This window comes from Podarcis filfolensis (genome assembly GCF_964270895.1).
Source record: "Podarcis filfolensis genome assembly, chromosome: 15".
NCBI lineage: Eukaryota > Metazoa > Chordata > Lepidosauria > Squamata > Lacertidae > Podarcis > Podarcis filfolensis.
This window is the reverse complement of record NC_139618.1, coordinates 1057501-1078315: the sequence shown is the minus strand read 5'-3', so window position 1 is coordinate 1078315 and position 20815 is coordinate 1057501. Positions and strand designations below refer to the sequence as shown.

At 53.5% G+C, this 20815-nt stretch overlaps 2 protein-coding genes across 3 annotated transcripts in view; both read right to left on the bottom strand.

Annotated features, from left to right (window-relative positions):
- Positions 1-67: 67 nt before the first annotated feature.
- SCARF1 (scavenger receptor class F member 1) lies at positions 68-14860 on the bottom strand. Its single transcript, XM_083587588.1, has 11 exons — positions 13021-14860; positions 10629-10690; positions 10428-10529; positions 8421-8946; positions 7598-7819; positions 7122-7250; positions 6914-7017; positions 5594-5708; positions 4607-4731; positions 3798-3938; positions 68-3064 (listed from the first exon to the last, which is right to left on the bottom strand). The coding sequence occupies exons 1-11, from the start codon at positions 13320-13322 to the stop codon at positions 2130-2132; spliced, it is 2763 nt and encodes a 920-aa protein (XP_083443714.1). The 5' UTR covers positions 13323-14860; the 3' UTR covers positions 68-2129.
- A 132-nt stretch (positions 14861-14992) lies between these two features.
- The window catches only part of RILP (Rab interacting lysosomal protein), a 12398-nt gene continuing 6575 nt past the window's right edge, over positions 14993-20815 (bottom strand). For both annotated transcript variants that reach the window (XM_083587873.1, XM_083587874.1), the window contains exons 6-8: positions 19775-19897; positions 18675-18764; positions 14993-17399 (exon numbers count right to left, since the gene is read on the bottom strand). In XM_083587873.1, the coding sequence (XP_083443999.1) occupies positions 17225-17399; positions 18675-18764; positions 19775-19897 (388 nt within the window). In that variant the 3' untranslated portion in view covers positions 14993-17224. The remainder of the gene's footprint in view (positions 17400-18674; positions 18765-19774; positions 19898-20815) is intronic.

Sequence of the window (20815 nt, the reverse complement as noted above, 5' to 3'; positions counted from 1 at the left end):
ACAGATGATCTAATGTCATCTGGAATGACAGATGGAAGAAGCAAAGATCACCCATGTCAAAGCAATGATTCTTCAACATCAACTTTGTTGGACTGGTCATGTTGTTCGGATGCCTGATTATCGTCTTCCAAAGCAACTACTCTATTCCCAACTTAAGAATGGAAAGCGAAATACCGGTGGACAACAAAAGAGGTTTAAAGACTCTCTGGAGGCAAATCTTAAAAAATAGTATAAACACCAACGATTGGGAAACATTGGCCTGCAAACGCTCCAATTGGAGAACAGCCTCTACCAAAGGTGTCACGAGATTTGAAGACTCAAACTCAGGACGCCAGGGAGATACGTGCTAAGAGGAAGGCACACTTGTCAAATCCACACCATGATCATCTCCCGCCCGGAAACCACTGTCCCCACTGTGGAAGTTCGTGTGGATCCAGAATTGGCCTCCACAGTCACTTATTGACTCACTGTTAAGACCGTGTTCATGGAAGTCAATCTTATTTGGCTACGAGGGATCTCCAAAGAAGGCACAGAAGCCAAGGCAGTGGTGCTGTGGGCAGGTGGTTCCTCTGGGATGGGAGGCGGTGTCCAGCGTGATCTGGGTGGTGTCACACTCCCCCAGATTAGCAGACTTTGTGGGGGTGGAGGATGCTATTGGGTGCCTAATCTGAAGCACCCTGTGCCAGGTGAGGCTGGTCTGTTGCCAGTGGCAGCAGCACCCCCTTGTGGCCACAGCTATCATTGCTCTGTAAATATTTTGGGAGAGTGCTTTACAATTAGAGCAAAATGCAGCAGTGTTTTGTAACTGGGACTGGGCATGACGGCATCTCTTTTACACAATTGTGCTGACTCTTGGACCAGTCATGAGTGCAACTCAAAGTGCCGCTTTTGCATTTCAAAGCACCATCGGCATAGTTGGCCAGGATACTTAAATTGATATTATTGTGCCTGAGGCTCTTTTTGAGACCCCACTCCCCACCCCCCAGGTTTAAGGCAGGCGGTGACTTAAGAAAGGGTCTTCTTAGTCTTGCCCCCCCCCACTTTGCTTTTGCTCTTGGAACCAGCTAAAAAAATGTCTGTTTGTTCACCTCAGTCTTTTAAAACTTGTTAGTTTTACATTTTTATGACTGAAATTTATCACTGCCCAGTTTTACTGTTGGGCTGCGTATTATACTATCCTGTTTTTACATTTGCTTTTGACTTCTTGTATGCTGCTGCCAGGGTTCCAGCTGCAGAGCAGCCAATAAATCTCTTTAAGTGGAAATAATATAATACTAATCAATAATAGTAATAATCTGGTTTTGATTCTAGGTACATCCCCTGCTCATCTTCCTTACGGTGGTCCCATCCAGGCCTGCGGAGCATCCACACCAAAACTGGTGTCATGACACTCAGAATATTTTCCGTCAGGGAAGCGTAAACATTCCCCACCAGGGAGATCAGGAGAGATCCGGTATTCTCCGTGTATTAAGGACATGAAGAAACTTGGCTCAGCTTCATAGAGGTCAGTTCTGGGAGAATTCAGAGTTCAGGAGGATAAAGGATGTCTGTGCAGCAGTTCTTCGCAAAGGTAAGCATATCCTGAGTGACTGAAGATACTGCAGGTGAGCCAGAGGGGCTTCCCAGCCACTTTAGGTGTGTGATAGTGGAGAGCAAGGTCCCAGGGGAGTTTCTAGCAGTTGTTAGCCTGTGAGGAACTCAGGATAAAAACCAGGGATTGGCGCAAAGGGATGTGCATGCACGTGCCACTCCTTTTATCTGTGTTATTTTAAATCGGCCTTTCACCAAATTGACTGCAAGGCTGCTTACCAAGAAAGAAAGTTCAATATTATAAAACCTCGTGGCAACCCAATACAACAAAGCCACACAAGGCCTGCAAATTAAAACAGACAAGTAGATATGCAGAAGTTCATTCGAAAGCCGGTACTTGAGAATCGGCTCCTTGGACTCTCCTGGCCCCTTGTTCAAGTTGCCACATGGCAGATTTCTGCCGGATGCAGGAAAGGAGCGTCCGGTGGAGCCACGGGCCCCTTTCCCGGCCCCACCAATGGACATGGCCTTTTACATGGCTGGCTCTCCTCCAAGTGGCTTCCGTGAAGGTTCTTGGGGGTGGGGTAGGTTCTAGGTGCCTACGGAGAGCTAGACCACCCAGAGACATTCTCATACTTTGGCTCCTGCTCCTCCTTCTCCAGCAAGGGGCCTCCTCTACCTCCTCCAGCCTGGCTGTGGCTGCTGGGTGACTCACTGCTGCCGCCACTCTCTCCACCAGCAGGAGCTCCTGGGCCCCTGGGAAAGCCCTGGGCCTCAGCCTCCTCCTCCGGGGTGCTGGCTTCAGCACAGAGCATGGCGGCAGCCTCCTGGCCGGTCCCACCTTGGGGCAGCAGCCTCCCGGCGTCCCCCTCAGAGTCCAGCAGCCCTCTCCTCCGCGGCGGCTTCTGGAGGAGGCCCTCCAGGCTCCTTCTCCTTGGCCGCTGCTGCGCCTCCTCCCTGGGCAGCTGCCTGGCCCTCTGCAGGCTCCCCAGCCGCTGCAGGACAGCTTGCACCGGCCCCTCGCCCCCCGCCTTGCCCACGGTCACGTAGATGGTGGTGACGCTGGGGCCCTTGGTCTGTGCTTTGGAAGCAGCCTCCAGGGCTTCCACTCTTTGGGCCACGTGCCGGGAGCTGTTCCCCCGCTTCCTGTGGCCCCCGGAGCTGCTCCTCTGCGTGGAGGAGGAGGAGCCGGGTCTGTGGCTCCCTTCCTCCCGACCACCGGCCTCCACGTTCTCGTAGCATCCCCCTGGCGAATCGCCCGTCGCAGGGAGGCCCTCCTGCCCAGCAGGGTCCGCTGTGGGCTGCTGCAAGGAGGTGGCTCGGGCTGAGCCCCAGGGGGCCTTGGCCTTCCAGGTGGGGTTCAGGGCCTCCGTGGAGCCTCTGGGGCTCTGAGAGATGAAGCGGGTGCCTTCTGCGAAGGAGACGGAGGGGCGCTTGGCCTTGGCAATGCTGGAGGTGCGGGGGATGGTGAAGGGCTCCGAGTTCAAGGCTGGCTCCTCCGGGGGGAATCCTGGCTGGTGCTCAGCACCGGCCGCTGAAAGAAAGGGGTGTGCGCAGTTTATTTTTCTAGAAAAAGAGGTGCTGGAAATCACCGTGAGTGTCTCCCTTGTTCTCTTAGAATGCCCCCCACTTGAGAGGTGCGGGGACTGAGTTCCGGTGAGTTCCAGCTGGAAAAAAGCCCTGGGTGTGGGGCTCAGGCAGAGGAGGGGGAGAAGGGCTCAGCTCTTAATAATAATAAATAATAATAAAATTTTATTTATATCCCGCCCTCCCCAGCCGAAGCTGGGCTCAGAGTGGCTAACAACAGTAAAATAATACAACATTCTAAAATCATTTCATTATAAAATCAGTTCAAATCAAATTAATGGCAACCATTGGGCTAGAGTTCTGTGAGGATTACCGAAGGAGGGGGTCAGGCTGTGCCTTGGCCAAAGGCCTGGGGGAACAGCTCCATCTTGCAGGCCAATATTCAGATGCCTTGTAAGATCAATGTTTACATTTGTGTGTCTGCCTTTGCTTTCTGCGTGGGGGGGGGGCCTGACCTGGGGGTCAGGGAGGCGATTTAGAGGGGTGGCCCCCTCCCTCAAAAATCCAAATGTCCCCATCTGGGCCAACCCACTGCTGGAGACCATTTCACTGTGGCTGAGCGTGTGACTCAGTAGCCGAGGTCTTGGCATCTGAACTGTGCCACACTGTGCCCGCCCCCCCACCTCACCAGCCTTCTAGGGAGGCCAATGGGAAGAAGGGAGCAAGACCCACAGCCCTACCTTCCTGGGCAGGGGAGGCTGGGTCCTCCTGGTTGTCGTCTGTGTCGAAGGAGGAGGAGAAGGAGCTGTCCGAAGGCCAGGCGGCTGACGGGGGCTCAATGAAGCTGGGGTTGAAGGGGATCTCGGCGTCATGGTGGGAGACTGCCCCAAGTGAGGGGGGAGAGAGGGAGAGAGAAAGGAACCCCAAGAAGGGGAAGGGGAGTGCAAGAGTTTTCATCTGCAGAACTGGCATCACTAACAGCTACCACCCAACTTGGTCCTTTAGTATGGCAGCACCCGCACTCTGGAACTCCCTGCCTCTTGATGTTTCTGGCACCTGCTAAAAGCATTTTTGTTTAGGCAAAGCCTGTCCAGATGCTTAGAAATGCTGGAGCCAGTTTTAACCTGTTTTTAGTCTGTCGTTACTACAACTTTTTAGAAAGATTTGAATTCAAGTTGTCAGCTTTGTGCACTGATAATTTTGTTGTTTTATCCTTTTAGTAAACTGCTTTGAGGGTTTTCTCTTCTTAGAATCAAGCGGGGTATAAATTTTATGAAATAAATAATAAGTTAACGAGAGTTTAGAGCAAGGCACAAACAGGAAGGTTCCCACATCCTGGATCTCTAAACCACAGGCCTTCGCTCAGCACCCATCCATTCTCCTTCCCAGGCTTTCTTGCCCCACAGATCTTTGGGGGGGGGCACCTGCCCCAGCTCTTAGGACTGTCCCTGAGCCGTGTGACCCTTTCTTACTTCCAAGGGGCACCAGGAGGCCAAGAAGCCGGACAAAGCCGGTCACAAGTCAGCAGCAGCCCCCAGCCACATCTCACCTGTCACGCGTGGGAGCTTGTAGCCCCCCAAGGAGAAGCAGGGCAAGGCAGGGCTGAGGTTGGCCAACGTCCCCAGAACATGGTGCTTCACGCGGGAGATGGGATCTCCCTCCGCAGCTGCCGACCTGGGGAGGGAGCAAAGAGATGCCAGTTTCACACAAGGAGGGTGTTGGGCACTGTGCAACTGACAAGCAGGGACAAAGGCCTTCCACACATACACACACACCCATTTCCTGTGCACAGGTGGGGCCCCCTCTCCTGGTGCTGTGGGACAGGGAGCACAGCTGGAGAAAAGACACTCAGCAGCTCCTTTTCCAGCTCCAGATGTGGTTTCTGACCCAGTTCTCAGTCTCTGAAGTGGTCAGCCTGTTTGTGGGCTCTGGCTCACAGGACCAGATGCTCCTCCAACAGTTTATGATTCGTGGAATACCACCAGCACGTCAGAAATCAATATGACAGATCTCCTCTGGATCTCTAATGAGAACAGCGGCTCTCCAGGGATCATACAAGGGCATCTTTCAGCCCTGCTTGGAGGGGCCATTGGAACTGAACCTTCTGCATGCACAGCAGGAACTCTGCCCCACTGAACTGTGGGCCTTGTCTTAAAGCACAAGCAGCTGCCTTGTACTCCTAGAAGACGAATATTGCCTGCTCTGACTGGCAGCTCTCCAGAATCCCTGGCAGAGAAGGGTCTTTTCGCCGGCCACCTGGACCTTCTAAGCCAGATGTGCCACGGGGACCCTTTGCATAAGTGCTCTAGGCCTGCCTTTGAAAACAAAGCATGCTTCTAGTCCACATTATTCTAAGTACAAAGCTGGCTTAACTGTTTCTCAAGAATGCCCCCCCCCCGGCTCCACCCACCACCACCCCGGCAATTTCCGTTGCCAAACAGTCTCAGTGCCCCAGGCAGAGGTGGTATACAGCGGCTGGCACATGGCTGTTGCTAAACAGAGTGTCAGGGTTCTCCCCACGGCCTTGTATCAGTACCTGGCGTCCATCGGGGTGGACTCAGAGCAGCAGCAGCAGCAGCAACACATACAGAGGAGGACGAGGAGAATTAAAGGGGTCAGGATTCCTGCTAAGAGGGCTGCCTGGTTCTGTCCTTTTGGGGAGACAGAGAAGTCAGAGAAAGCAAGGGAAGAAGCCCCCACCTCCTAGATGATCACAGAAGCAAGGCCTGGCTGTGCTGGAAAGCAGGGGTGGCATCTATAAAACACTCCACCTTTCCTGCAGGGAGCTCAAAGTGCCACACGTGGTTCTCCTCCACCCTTCCCCTTTTATTTTCACAACAACCCTGTGAGGTTGGCTGAGAGGGGTGGCAACTAGATCAAGGCCACCTCAGTGAGCGTCATGATGGCTGGGTGGGGATTTGAACCCTGGCCTCTCACAGGTCCTAGCCCAAGACTCAAAGCCACCCCCACCCCCACTTCTGGCTGCCTTGCTCAGTGGGTGCAGCTGCAGTCCTGCTTTTCTCAAAGCAAGGACATCAGGGGCCATATCCTGGTGCACCATTTGCCAATCCTCTGCATGCAAAATAAATAAGCTAAGCGTGGTCCTGTATAGCTCAGTTGTTAAGAGTGTGGTGCTGAAAACACCAAGGTTACAGGTTGGATCCTGCATTGCAGGGGGTCGGACAAGGCGATTCTCAGGCTCCCTTCCAACTACGGTTCTGTGATTCTATGTTCTATCTCCCCTATCAGAGGCCAGTTGCTTGTAACTGCAGGTGGGGAGAGTGTCTCTGCCACACTCCGTCCTGCCTTGGGGGTGTCTGATCGGCCCCTTTTGGCCTGGCCCACCGAGATCCTGGCTCTCCCCATGTTCAGTGGCAGAGAGACGTGACATTTGCATGCAAGGCAAAGCGTCAAATTGCCACTGGAAAAATCCAGAAGTCCCTTTATTATTAAGAGCAACTAAAACATCACCAATCAGTGAGCGGGCTGTTGAACCCCCACCAGAACTCTTCCTCAAGCTGGATTATCAAGCGGGGTGACTTGGTACTGAGGCCGTAATCCCTGCATTGGTCTAAAGGTTGCTTTGGTTATACAGTCCTAGAAGGGGGGTGGTTTAGTAAGGAAGGACGTTCCCTTTTCTGCAAATTTAAACCATTTCCAGGCTTGAGGCATCAGGGTGGCCATTGTGAGAAGAGGGTGCTTATGTTCTTATGGGGCCTCCAGGTCCAGAGTTCGTCCACTTAGATTCCTGGGTTCTTTAGGGTATTTGGGGACCAAGAAAGCAGGATACTGGTCTTTGATGGCCTGACTCAGCTGCTGCTGCTTCTGTGCTCCCTTTGTGCCCTTAGTGACTTACTCCACTGGCAGTCCCCGGTGACAGGGTGGCACAGGCGCCCCCCACACTGGCAGGGCTCCGAGCAGTTGGGGCCGTGAGACCCTTCAGGGCAGGTCCAGTTGCAGCTGCAAAGGGAGAGAGAGGAGCAGGAAGTGTCCGAGCTGCAGCAGCCGCCTCGTGGGCTGGGAAGCCCACATCTCTTCCTCCACAAGCCCCCCCCCCACTTTACCTGGTGCCCCAGAACCCAGCCTGGCACACGCAGGCCCCAGAGGCCGGGTCGCAGCTCCCGTTGAAGCAGTCTGGGCAGGCAAACCGGCATCCATCTCCAAATAAGCCCTCCGGGCAGGAAAGCTCACACCTGCAGGGGAGGAGGCAGGCAAGGGCAGCAGGACAGCTGACGTGGTGTGCAGAAGGTCCCGGGTTCCGTTTCCAAGGGCATCTAAGGCACCCACCCACAAACTAGTGGCGGCTGATGCCCGTAGGGCGGGAGGCAGGGAGCCGAGCAGTAGGTGGCACCAGAGCCTGTGAAGAAGGGGGGGCGCCCCTCTGAGCAGCTTCCACCGCTCTGGCTTGCCCTCCCCCCATGTCGTTGAGCAGGGCCTACACCAGCCCCATGGAGCCCCTCTCCTTCCCCAGCTGCCCTACCCACACTCCAGGCAGGTCAGGGCCACTTCCCACACCCGACCGGCCCCCGCATGCTCCCACCTGGCACCTGTGAGGCCTGCTTTGCAGCTCCGGCATTCCCCTGTCTCTGGGTGGCAGCTCTCTCCTCGCCGGCAGCCGGGAGGGCAAAGCAGGGCACAGTTCTTCCCATGGTGCCCCGGTGGGCATGGCTGCTTGCAGTGGGTCCCGTTCCAGCCCGGGTCACAAGCTGGGCACAATCCATCCACGGGAAAGCAGGCCTTGAGGTCCTGGCAGTGGCCGCAGCTGTGGGGGGAGGCAGGATGCGGAAGAGAGGAAGTGGGTGCCCAGGAGAAGGGCTTCCCCAATATAATAATAATAATAATAATAATAATAATAATAATAATAATAATAATAATAATAAATTCATTATTTATACCCCACCCATCTGGCTGGGTCTCCCCAGCCACCCTGGGTGGCTTCCAACAAAGTATTAAAATTCAGTGGTCTGTTAAACATTAAAAGCTTCCCTAAACAGGGCTGCCTTCAGATGTCTTCTAAAAGTCTGGTAGTTGTTGTTCTCTTTGACATCTGGTGGGAGGGCGTTCCACAGGGCGGGTGCCACCACCGAGAAGGCCCTCTGCCTGGTTCTCTGTAACTTGGCTTCTCGCAGTGAGGGAACCGCCAGAAGGCCCTCGGCGCTGGACCTCAGTGTCTGGGCAGAATGATGGGGGTGGAGACGCTCCTTCAGGTATACTGGACCCTGCCCCCCCCCCCCGCCATGGCTAGTGTCGTGTGGGCCCAGTCTCAGCCCTAGCCAGAAACCCCCAGCTTGCACGTATTCATAGAAGTATTTATATACCGCCGTCTCCCAGAAATATATCATGGCAGCTTTCCGCCAGCTTACCTTTGCATGCACTGCAACCCGTATTTCCCAGCAGGGCAGGGGTCCTTGCAGCTGTCGCCCTGGTAGCCGGCGTGGCAGGTGCAGCGCCCGTCCTGGGGGGCACAGGTCCCGTGCAGGCACTGGCAGCTGGCCTGGCAGGCTGCCCCCCACTGCCCCGCGCGGCATTCGCACCGGCCGGTCTCCTGGGCACAGGGGGAGCCGTGGCAGCTGCAGAGCGAGGAGCACCTCCTGCCCCACCAGCCCCGGTGGCAGAGGCAGCGGCCCGTCACGGGGTCGCAGCGGGAGCCGGAGAGGTTGCAAGGGCACTGGCGCCTGCAGTCAGGTGCCCACCAGCCTGGCTCGCAATGGCAGACCCCGGTGAGGGGGTCGCAGCGGCCTCTGGGGCCACACGGGCACACAGACTGGCAGAGGGGGCCCCACCACCCTGGGTGGCAGCGGCACTCTCCATTGGCCGGGTCGCACTTCCCGTTGGGGTGGCAAGCGCAGCTCTCTTTGCAGTCCGGACCCCAGTACTGGTCGGGGCAGCCTGGAAGGGAAGGGCAGGTGGTGAAAAAGCTGCCTCGCTCAGCGTTCCCTGCACGGACTGGCAGCAGCAGCAGCTCTCCAGGGTTTCAGGCCAGGACTCTTCCCTCTGCCAGAGAGCTGTGTCTCTCCCCATAAAAATAAAAGAGGGTTCTAGTCCTCATGCTTCTGAAACAAGGGTTGACATGGGAACTTGGAAGCTGCCATTGTTTTGTCTAGCTGTGGCTGGATGGTTTCGTGGGAGCCGATTGAAACTAAATCCTTCGAAGACAGAGGTCCTCTGGCTGGGTCGGGATGGCATGGGGATGAGGGACCAACTCCCTTCTCTTGCGGGGGCCCAATTAGTGCCATTGCCTTCTGTTAAGAGTTTGGGTGTAATCCTTGATGCCTCCCTTTCCATGGAGGCGCAGGTTACAGCAACAGCCAAGGCAACATTTTTCCACCTTCGCCTCATCAAGCAGTTGGTCCCTTATCTTTCCCGCCCCAACCTGGCCACAGTGATCCATGCGACGGTCACCTCCAGGCTTGGCTACTGTAATCCGCTCTATGCGGGGCTGCCCTTGAAGCTGTCCCAGAAACTCCAGCAGGTGCAGAATTCTGTAGCGAAGCTCCTCATGGGGTTTCTGCCATGGGAGCATATTCACCCAGTTCTTTTCCAGTTGCACTGGCTCCCGGTGGAGTACAGGGTCAGATTTAAGGTGCTGGTTTTGACCTTTAAAGCCCTTCATGGCCTAGGACCCTCGTACCTACGGGGCCGCCTCTCCCGGTATGCCCCACGGAGAGCCTCAAGGTCCATAAATAGCAACACCTTAGAGGTCCCGGGCCCTAAGGAAGTCAGATTAGCTTCAACCAAAGCCAGGGCCTTTTCAACACTGGCTCTGGCCTGGTGGAACGCTCTGTCTCATGAGACCAGGGCCCTGTGGGATCTGATTTCTTTCCACAGGGCCTGTAAGACAGAGTTGTTCTGCCTGGCCTTTGGCTTGGAGCCAATTTGATTCCCTCCCCCTCTTTCTTTTTCCTTTTCTCCTCCTGTAATGAGGCTGCATTTTAATATTTTAATGTTTCAGTATTTTAATGTTGTATTTTAATCTTGTTTTTAAGTTGTATTCATTCAGCTTGTTTTTATTATTGCTTGTTAGCCGCCCTGAGCCTGGCCTTGGCTGGGGATGGCGGGGTAAAAATAAAAAATATTATTATAGTGTAGTACTGCCTGCCTGCACTTGTCCACTGTGTGGGAGCCCCAGTGGGCAGAAGGCAGGGAGCCTAGCAGTAGGTGGCGCCAGAGAGCCAATGAGAGGCAGAGCCCACCCCTGGGTTGGTTGCCATTCAGAAGGCAGGCAGGTGGGGGTTGGCTGAGGTGGTTGGGGCAGAGCCCCATTTGCCCTCGTGGACCAGGTGGTCCGTCTGTCCCTTAAGAATCTCCCAGCCCCCTCCCACTCTGTCCGCCTGTGCCCCCCCCCACCTCACCTTGAAGTCAGTACTCACGTGCAATGCAGTTGGCCCCAAAGAATCCAGGCCGGCAGCGGCAAACCCCCGGGCGGACACAGACTTCCCCCTCCCGGCAGGCGTCTGCTCCCGTGCAGAGTGCTGGCCGCGGCAGGAAGGAGACAGAAGGAGGCGTTCAGACAAGCCCTCGTTCTCGGGCAATGAGAACCGAAAGAGGAAGGGAAAGGTGGACATGCTCACCAGCTGGGCACTCCTGGCCCTCCTGTTTCCATCCTGGGCAGCAGGTGAAGACTGGCGGGTGGCTGGTGGGGGGGACAGAAAAACAGACAAACGGCAAACAAAAGGCACCCTGCTGGGCTGCAAGTTTGGAGAGTCATAGCATCATAGAATTGTAGAGTTGGGAGGTGCCCAAAGGGGCATCTAGTCCAACCCCCTGCAATGAAGGGGGCTCCACTCTCTGTCCCCCCCCCCAGCAGCACCACCCTCTTCTGGCAAAAGTACCCAGAAAGAGTCGCAGTTTGATGGCGCCATCTATTACGCGGAGGAGCGTCTCCACCCCCCTCGTTCAGACTGGACACTGAGATTCAGCTCCGAGGGCTTCTCGGTGGTGGCACCCACCCTGTGGGACACCCTCCCTTCAGATGTCAAGGAGACTTTTGTAACCATTCGAAGGCAGCCCTGCTTAGGGAAGCTTTTTAATGTGTGATGTTTTATTATGTTTTCATAGTGGCTTGGGCAATCCAGGCAGATGGGCAGGGTACAAATTTTATTATTATTATTATTATTATTATTATTATTATTATTATTATTATTACTACTACTATTATTATTAACTCCCACAGCCAGTAAGAACAGGCCTGCCTCTCCCCCCCACACACACCTTTTTTTTAGAGGGGGTGTCTTTGAAGTTCACTTTTCAGCTTTCTCTGTTTCCAGACTGGTCACTTTGGCCTACTGAGCCCAGTAAGGAAATGGAGCCCACCTTGAGCCCGTATTGCAGCGGGTGGGACTAGATGACCCTTGGCTGTCCCTCCCGTCTCTACAGTTCCATGATTCTTTATTACAGAGCATGTCACCCAAGGGGGCTCCACTCCCTCCGCTTTGAGTTTAGTTATCGATTGGCAGGGGAAACTTTGCAAGAGGTCCCTTGCTGGTGTTATGTACTGAAGTTCTCACCCTGGGCCAGCAGGGGGATACTGTAGATAGTTATGCAAATGAAGGATCGAAAGTGACGTTCAGTGATTGGATAGTTACAGAATATGGTTACTGTTGCATTCTAGTGGAACTCTATATAAGCAGGCGGACTGAGCTCCTCAGTTCAGTTCTGTTCCAGCTTACAAATAAAGAGCTGCTTTGGAAGCATCGCTGTGTCGTCTGATATGTCTCCCCACTATTCAACAGCTGGCTCTGTGGGTGACCCTAAATGCAGGGGGCGGCTGTTGTTGACTTCCAGCTCAGTCCCAGCAGGGCCAATGGTCAGGGATGAGGATGGGAGCAGAAGCCTCATCATCATTTGGGGAAGGGGGGGGCGCACAGGCTCACGGCCCCTGAATGAATGTGCCCATGGAGAAGTGGTTTTGTTTCTTCCTCCTCGCGCTTTGAGCAGAGCAGTCCTGAACTTAAATAGACTTCAGTATGAATGGCAGGAAACTGAAAACACAATAGTGGGGGTGGGGGAGATATTCAGAAGTGGAAAATGCGCCTCAAGCAGAGGGCACGACATGGGGCCCACACACTCTGCCCCCACCCCACAGCTCAGTGACACAGAGCATCTGTTCCGCGTGCAGAACGCCCCAGGCTCAGTCCCTGGAAGCCTCACCAAGAAAGGATGGGAGACCCTGTCCGAAGCACCAGAGAGCAGCTGCCAGTCAGTGTAGGCAATAGCAAGCTGGGTCAGCCCAAGGCCGCATCCTGTGTTCCTTTTTAAAACCAGCCCCTTTACAAAGAACCACGAGGAACAGAATCTCATATACAAGGGAAGGGTTGTAGCTCAGCGGCAGAGCAGAAGGATGCAGGTCTGAACCCCTAAGGCAGGGGTTGTCAGCCTGGTCCCTACTGCCCACTAGTGGGCGTTTCAGGATTCTAGGTGGGCAGTAGGGGGTTCTACGGCACCAGCTGAATCCTCCTTCCATCGAGCACTGGTGGGCAGTAAGGAAATTTTACCATCAAGAAAGATGCATTAGTGGGCGGTAGGTATAAAAAGGTTGACTACCCCTGTCTTAAGGCATCCTGCTTTCAAAAGGGGACCAGGGGGCCAGTGATGGGGAAAAGCCAGCGAGTAGCCCGAGACCCTGAGGAGCTGCTGCCAGTCAGAGCTGCCAGTATTAGGCTAGATGGAGCAAAGGTCCAACTTGGTAGATGGCAACTCCCTATACTATGGAGGCAAGGATAGAACGCTTGCTTTGCATGCAGAAGGTCAGTCCCAGGTTCAGCCCCCCCCCCCATGGCACCTCCAGTTCAAAAGGATCCCAGGTGGGCAGTGATGGGGGGGGGAAGGTCCTTCTCTGCCTGCATCCTGGGAGAGCCACAGCCACACAGAGAAAGCCATGCTAAGAAAGATGGACTGGGACTCGCCTGACTTTCCCAGCCTGGAAGCGAGGGACCCTCCACCACGGGTGGGGGGGTCTCCTACCTGCTGGACCTGCAGACGTTTCTCCCACTGGGGTCCAGGTCAGGGCTGCTGCTCCCGTCCCCCAAGCCCAGCGCCTGGAGGCAGAGGAATAGTGGCAGGGCCCAGCACTCCATCACCCTCCTTAGGGAGTCCCACTCGACTGACACTCTGCCCGGTCGGCTGCTGTGGCCACCACTCCTGGGCCGCCTCTTTCCTACGCTGCTTCTCCCGCCCATTTCCTCCTTGGGTTTTCCTGAGGAAGCAAACTGGGAGGTGGGTGGAGGGGCGCAGAGGGCAAGACCAACAGAGGGACGGACACACATGTGCCCCTGGCTATCTTTAGCCCAATGCGAGAGGAAGAGCGGGGGAAGCTGTGGTTGCGGAGGGCGCCTCTTGGGGTCGAGGGAAGGGAGTCATCTCCTTCCCCCAGTGTGTCTGGTGGTCCAGAAACCTTCTCCGTGGTGGCTGCGATTTTTCAGTGGTGACTCCAGAATGGTGCCTCTTTGATAAAGGCCTTCAGAAGGTCCCAGCCTTCCTCCCAGCCCTCAGGACAGGCTCCAGGAGGGAGGGAGCCCCATGGAGGCAGCTAATGAACTGGCACAACCCAAAGTCCCACAGTGAAGAGGGGAGTCAAGGGCCTTGTAGGGTCTTTCCTGTTCGCTCCCTCGCCTTTAGCAGAGCTTCATGTCAGCAGATTAACAGGAAACACCTTTTTCCTGCTCCGATGGATGCTTTACGCAGAGACAGTCCCCCTGCCGCCACCACCTTTGCTGCTTGAGGACTCCTGTCCGGCCGGAGTCTGTGTCCCAGGCTTTTCTGCATTGCAGAGCTAAAACCAGCCCACCCATCATCAACACCTCTTTCCAGGAAAATCTGTGAGTTGTGGGTGTTTGGGTTTCTTTTATTTCATGCATTTGTTTATTAAATTTCTATACCACTTTTCATCCGAAGATCACAGGGCAGTTTACAATAGAAAAACTCAAAAATGCCCCCCAACACACAGTTTCATAGGTTGTTTAATTAGTCAAAGGCCTGGGAAGAAGAGGAATGTTTTCACTGGGCACCTGAAGATCTGTAATGAAGGCAGCAGGTGAATCTCCCTGGGGAGAGCATCCCACAAGTGGGGAGCCCCCCCCCCCCGACCTCTCGCACAGGTGGCCCATGAAGGGCCTCAGATGGTGATAGCAGCGTCTGGATTGCTTCTTATGGGGAGAGGCGGACCTTGAGGTACTGTGGTCCTGAATTGTTTAAGGCTTTATAGGTCAAAAGCAGTGCTTTGAATTGGGCCTGGAAACTGGTTGGCAGCCAATGCAGTCAGGCCAGGTTTGGCACTGTATGCTCAATCCCTCTTGCAACCTAGCCGTCGAATTCTGCACCAGCCAAAGTTTCCAAGCCATTTTCAGAGGCAGCCGCATGTATAATGAGGTGCAGCATTCTAACCTAGAGGATACCAGAGCACAGAGCACAGAAGCTAGTCTGTCCCTGTCCAGATAGGGGCACAGCTGGGCCACCAGTCGAAGCCGATGGAGGGCATTCCTCAGCACCAAGGCTACCTGAGCCTCAAGCACCAGCAATGAATCTAAAAGGACCCGCAGGGACTTACGATGGCAGGGTTAAGTGTGCAAGAATGGCAGCAGGCTCCAAGACTCCGGATTCTGTGTGCTGTACTGCGCAAACTACCTGCGGGGTTTGGAGCCCCACTGTAGAATTCAGCTTAGAAAATTGACTTTAATCTTGTTTTAAGATAAAGGATGTCTCTAGACCTCGGGGAAGTCCTCTAGTCTCGGGGAAGTTTAGTTCTCTTTGGAAGTCCTGAATCCTTCTGAAGGGAGTCAGAGGTGGGCTCCCGGAGAATGGTGTGCTGTGCTTATTCTATGAATGGTTGAAGCTGCTCTCAAATCCCAGCCTTTCTTAGGGGAAACGGCCAGCTATAGCAATCCATGAACGCTGCTATGTTCTGCTCCACGCTCACTGATTCAACTAGCAGCAGCTGTCAAACTAAATTGGTTTTATTGTATGCACAAAGCCAAAAACACATGCATTTCACAGCTGGTTTCATAATCACTCGGCAACCTTACCCTGCTTTGGTAAGGTGTGTCGTTCCACCATTGATAGGTAACATTAGATTGCTCGAGAGAAGGCATTGCAGCCATGCACACACTCCCTTGCAATGAGGGTTTCCCTCCAGACGGTCAGTATTTTGTGAGGCAGATCAAAGCACAAAGGCAGGCTTACACAATTACCAGGTATGAAAGCACTCTGCTGCAGCTGACATTTTTGCTGTTGTTTAAATTGACTTCTTGCAATTAGGAAATCAATAGAGAATCATGATGTGGGATGAACAAATGATTAACAGGCGATACCCGCCAGGCAGATCAGGAGGGATGCTCACTGTCGAATCACTGCCCCACAAACAAATCAGAATTAATTAATCAGAATTTAGCTGCAATTCCTGCACTGCAGGGAGCTGGAATTGGGGACCATTTGGGTCCCTTCCAACAATACAATGAAATGATTCTAATGGTTAAATAAAGAGTAGGCAGAATGCGTTCTCCATATAAGTGTCGGGCAAGGAAATCAGAAAGGACACTCTATAAAGAAGTCATTTGGAGGGGCCCTAAATCTGGAGGGAATCCTGGTGACAGTGTGAGGACCCCCCTAAAAAAACCACACACACTTTCTGTAATACCCCCATCAGCCCTTCACTCATCTTCTGCATTTCACCAATGGACTGAGCTAGATGGACCAATGATCTGATGTGGTCTAAGGCAGCTTCCTATATGATAAAATTAATTAATTAATTAACCCGCCCATCATCCTAAGGTCCCAAGGCAGGCTGCAACAATTAAAACACTATATATATATATATATATATATATATATATATATATATATATATATATAAATACAGTTTAAAACAACTTTCCATCACAGAAATAAGGTGGGTCCTAAAAATATACATTTCCAAAATGTCCAAAGAATCCAAGGGTGAAGAGATGCACCTGCAGCCCCATCCAGTGAAGGTGCCAAGCGCACCTCTGGTGGGAGGGAGCCCCACAGCTCAGGGGTCGCTACCCCTGGCAGCCACCACCACCCCAAACCTCTGAGGGCCCCCCCCCAATCACTGCACCTGGAGGGAGGGCGCATTCCTAATGCATAGACCAGTTTCTTGACTAATTGAGAACCCAGGTCACCCCTTGTAAAAATATCTGCATGGACTTCCGGCCCATCTTCAGTTTATCACCCTTTGTACCTCCGTCCCCCTTCATTCAGATTTGGGTCAGAGGGCAGGCTTTGGGTGGCAAATGGAGAGCGGGCCCTTTTTCTGGGGGTGCAGGCGGCACCCCAGTTGGCCAATAATAAATCTCCCCCCTCTTGGGGCTGGCACAAATTTAATAGTTTCTCAGTGCTGGAACGACACCATGGGATTCTCCTGACCTTTAACGGGACGACGTGGCCCCACTCCCCCCGCTGCACGTCTCAGTCTTTTACTGGCTCCTGCTTTATTCGCTTTCAAAGGTTGACATTTTAATTGCAATGTTTGTTAACTACCTTGGGGATCTTCTTGTGCAATATAAACACATCTCTCACAAAAACAAATCACATTCCCCAAACGTGTGCAAATTATACGGAGGGAAGTGCTTTAGGTTTCAAACTGTGCTTCACGGAGTCAGGGAGATTTTGAGGCATTGTTCTAAGGGCACTTTCCTACATGAGATTCCAGGTTCAAGTGTGTTCAAAGCAGCGCTTCCGCCTGCCGTTCATACATCAGTGGCAGTGGGGGGGGGCAACAGGGAAGACCCACTGAAAAGTCCTTGAAGGAGCCCAGGCGAAATCAGCCCCCCAGCAAAGCTGACGGGAAAAGCAGGTTCACATCCCCCCAGCTCTGCAAGTCAGCTATATCAGTGCACACACATCTCAAAAAGAGCTTGCTTCCCCTGCCAAGCAGAGCACGCTATGCAGGAATAAAAACCTCTGCGCCTCTCCCCTCAGCACCAGCAGACGACTGCCAGAGACACCTCCGAGCGGCTGTGCTGCAGGCCTGGGTTCAAGCAGGACTCTGCAGAGTCCCACGAGAGGAGCCTTCTGCAAGGCTGCCTCTCTCCCTCCCTCTCCAAGGCTGGAGCTGTTCCCGCAGGCCAGGCAGCGACCTCTGTGAGCCTGCCGTCTTTGTGGGGTCAGCCCGGACAGGGCGCTGTTGTGGGTTCAGCCAGCAGCGTCTGGCTCAAGGGAAGGGCGAGGGTCCACTTGGGGGGCTGAAGCTGCAGGAGGCCTCCCTCCCTCCCTGCTCCTCCTCCTCCTCCTCAGGACCCACATCTTGAGGGTCAACTATCTCCCAGGCTCCAGGGCAGTCTTCTGGCGAGCTGCTTTTGCTCCTCCCGCGGTACCAGAGGCCAAAACTGCAGGCAGAGAGAGAGAGAAGAATGAGAAAGAGAAAAGTGGAGTTTGGCAGAGGTCGAGAAATGCCCCACAGAAGAACCAGAACATTCGCTTTTGAGTGGAGTTTTTGCATCTCCGATTGATTTCACTGCTACCATTTACTGGATTATTAGAGTTTGTGATTGCTGGCTGAAATTTTGTGTTTCTTTTTTGTGTGCTTTGTTGTAGATGTTAATTTTTATTTTGATGCTGTGAAACCACTCCAAGTTCTCATGCAGAAAAAGGAACATGATATAAATAATAGACTGATTGCTTGGGTGAGGGTTTGGAGGCAGAAATGCCGGGTGTCCAGCCCATTCCCCTGTACTTTTGTACTGTTTTATTGTTGTTAGCCGACCTGAGCCCGGCTTCGGCTGGGGAGGGCGGGATATAAATAAAATTTATTATTATTATTATTATTAGCTGAGGTCATATGGGAAGGAGGGCATCTCTCTCGCCCTAAGAACCATCCCAGGAGCCCCACAACAGCCAGGTGAGGCCAGAGGGCACCCATCTAGTCCGGCCTCCTCTGCTCGGAAGCAGGACCTGAAGGCAACAGCTACTCTCCCCGCTTGCAATTCCCAGCCACCAGTATTCAGAGGCACTGACTGCTTGTGCATTACGACCAGCAGCCACTGAGAGCCTCACCCTCCAGGGTTACTGTGGGAATCAAAGGGGAGCGGAGAACCATGCACTCCTCATTGTGCTCCCGGGAGCATATATAGGAGGATAAATGTGGGATATAAAAATAATCTTTGTTTTTTTTAAAAAAAGCAGGTATAAAACTGCTAAGGTTGTAGCATGATTAAGCCATCCCTGAGAACTCAGAACAGCTTTCCCTAACCAGATTCCCTCCAGATGTTTTGGGCTGCATCTACCAGGCAGCATAGCCCCACAGCTGGGGTCCAAAACATCTGGAAGGCACCAGGCTTGAAAGGTCTGTAAATGCAAAACCATCCTTTGCAGGCTCCTGCCTCTTCTCCAGCCGCTGTGATCCTGCTCCACTCAGGCTGATTAAACTGAAGGCTGCCTTCAACTTAAACCTGTTTAATTCTGAATTTAAGATCGCCATCTGCCGCCCAGCGGCTCTCCTCCTCGTCCTTCTCCTGAAGTCTCTGCAGGCTTGGACTGGCTGGGGCCGGTTTGCTCTCTGTGTGCAAGCTGTCCTGCTGCCCGGCTGCTCTTCCAGAGTCGGGTGCCCCTACCTCTCACTCCAGCCAGAGCAGCCACCCCTCTGCCAAGGGGGCTCCACTTACAAGCTCCGGATCTTGGACTCAGGGAGGCGGCTGTCCACGCAGTCCGAGCCCGTGGGGGATGCCAGCCACACGCCCTCCTCCTCTTCGTCGCTGGGAAGAGAAAGGTCAGGCCGTCAGGTCTTTTGCCAGCGGGGTCCGAGCACAAACTGGAACTGGAGGTTTGCACAGCCAAAGCAGGTTGAAGAAGCGCTCTGTCGCCCAAGCACAACCGATTCCTGCACTGCAGGGGGTTGGGCTAGATGACCCCTTGGGTCCCCTCCCAACTCTGCATTTCAGTGAAACCAGCAGAAGGACCTCCAGCGTGCGCAGCACGACCCAGGCGCCTCCTGCTTTCAGCCAGGGCAATGGGGTTGTTTTTGAAATAAGGGTGGGATATAAATTTAATTGACGACAATAATAATGTGTACCAATTTGATTCCCTTCCCCTCTTTATTTTTTCCTTTCTCCTTCTGTGTTGGAACTCCTATTTGGGGACTTCCCTGGCTTTTTTCTGGCCCATGTAGGACCAGTCTGGATAGTTAGCCTTGGTGAAGACCTGACGTTTTTATCCCCAAAAAAGTTTTTGATTGAGTTTCCACTGAAATGAGGCTGCATTTTAATGTTTTTATGTTGTATTTTAATCTTGTTTTTTAAGCTGTATTTCAATCAATTGTTTTTGTATTTGGTGTTAGCCTCCCTGAGCCCGGTCTTGGCTGGGGAGGGTGGCATATAAATAAATTATTATTATTATTATTATTATTATTATTATTATTATTATTATTATTATTACCACAGAGGCTGGGAGCTTGTGTTGCTCTGGTTGATGCTGGACTACAACTCCCATCATCCCTGACCACTGAGCTGCTGGGAGTTGGAGTTCAACAGAAACTGGAGGACCACAGGTGAGCCATCTGTGAGGAAGTGTAGGATAGACTGCCCTGCTCAGCAAGACATTCTCAGTCCCTGAGAGTCAGTCCCAGCCAGGCCTGTCCCAGTGCATCCACAGCGACCCAGTGCCAGGAGCATCCTCAGCCACTGGCTCTTCCTGCCAGAGTCCCAGGTGGGCCAGACAGACACCGGCCCTGCAGGTATTCCTCAGGCGGAGGCAGCAGGAGACTCACCTGCTCAGGGGCTCCTCTGCTGTGCCCAGCATCTTGGCCCGGATCTTCCTGCGCTGCTTCTTGATGGTGGATTTCACGGCGTCCAGGAGGAGGCTGGGAATCCGCTCATCATTCAGCAACTCCCTGCGGGAGTGAAGAGAGGCAGGAGAATCTCAGGAGAGCCTTGGAAGGAAGGAAATGGACTCTTCCCACCAAAGGGAGACAGAAGGGCCTGCGCCTCCCTCACACCCAGGAATCTCCAAGGCTCGGGAGCACAGATGTCGGAAGAGGGAGGATTCGGCACAGGGAAAAGGAAGGACTGCTTTGCATGGCTCATTGTTAAACTGTGGAACTCCCTTCTGCAGGAGGCAGCGATGGCCACCAACCTAGATGACTTTAAAAGGGGATTAGACAAGTTCACAGAGTCTCAGGCCATCCATGGCTACTATCTGCAATGACTGACATTATTGATTGTATTGATTTAACATTCCTGTCGAATTTGTAAGTCGCTTTGAGTCATTTCTACGGCATCTAACAACGTTCTGAACACCTGTGACCTTCCAGATCAGCCTTTCTCAACCTGTGGGTCCCCAGATGTTGTTGAACTACAACTCCCATCACCCCTAGCTAGCAAGGCCAGAGCTCGGGGATGATGGGAGTTGTAGTCCAACAAGATCTGGGGACCCGCAGGTTGAGAACAGCTGTTCCAGATGATCCTGAGCTCCCACAGCCAGCAGTCAGGGTTGGTGGGAGTCAAGAAGAGCCCGGCAGCTGGATCAGGCCAAAGAGAGTCCATCTAGCCCAGCCTCCTCTCCTCACAATGGCCAGCCAGATGCCCCCATGGGCAGCCCAGCAGCCAGCAGGACCCAAGGGCAACAACACTCTCCCCACTTTGGGTTCCCAGCCACTGGCACCCCAGAGACATTTACTGCCTCTGCCCCTGGAGGGAGAACAGAGCCCTGGTGTTTAGAAGCCTTCGATAGCCCTCTCCTGCTCCTCCTCTTTTAAAGGCACCCAAGTCAGTGGCCATCCTTACATCTTTGAAGCCACTTAACTCAGGAG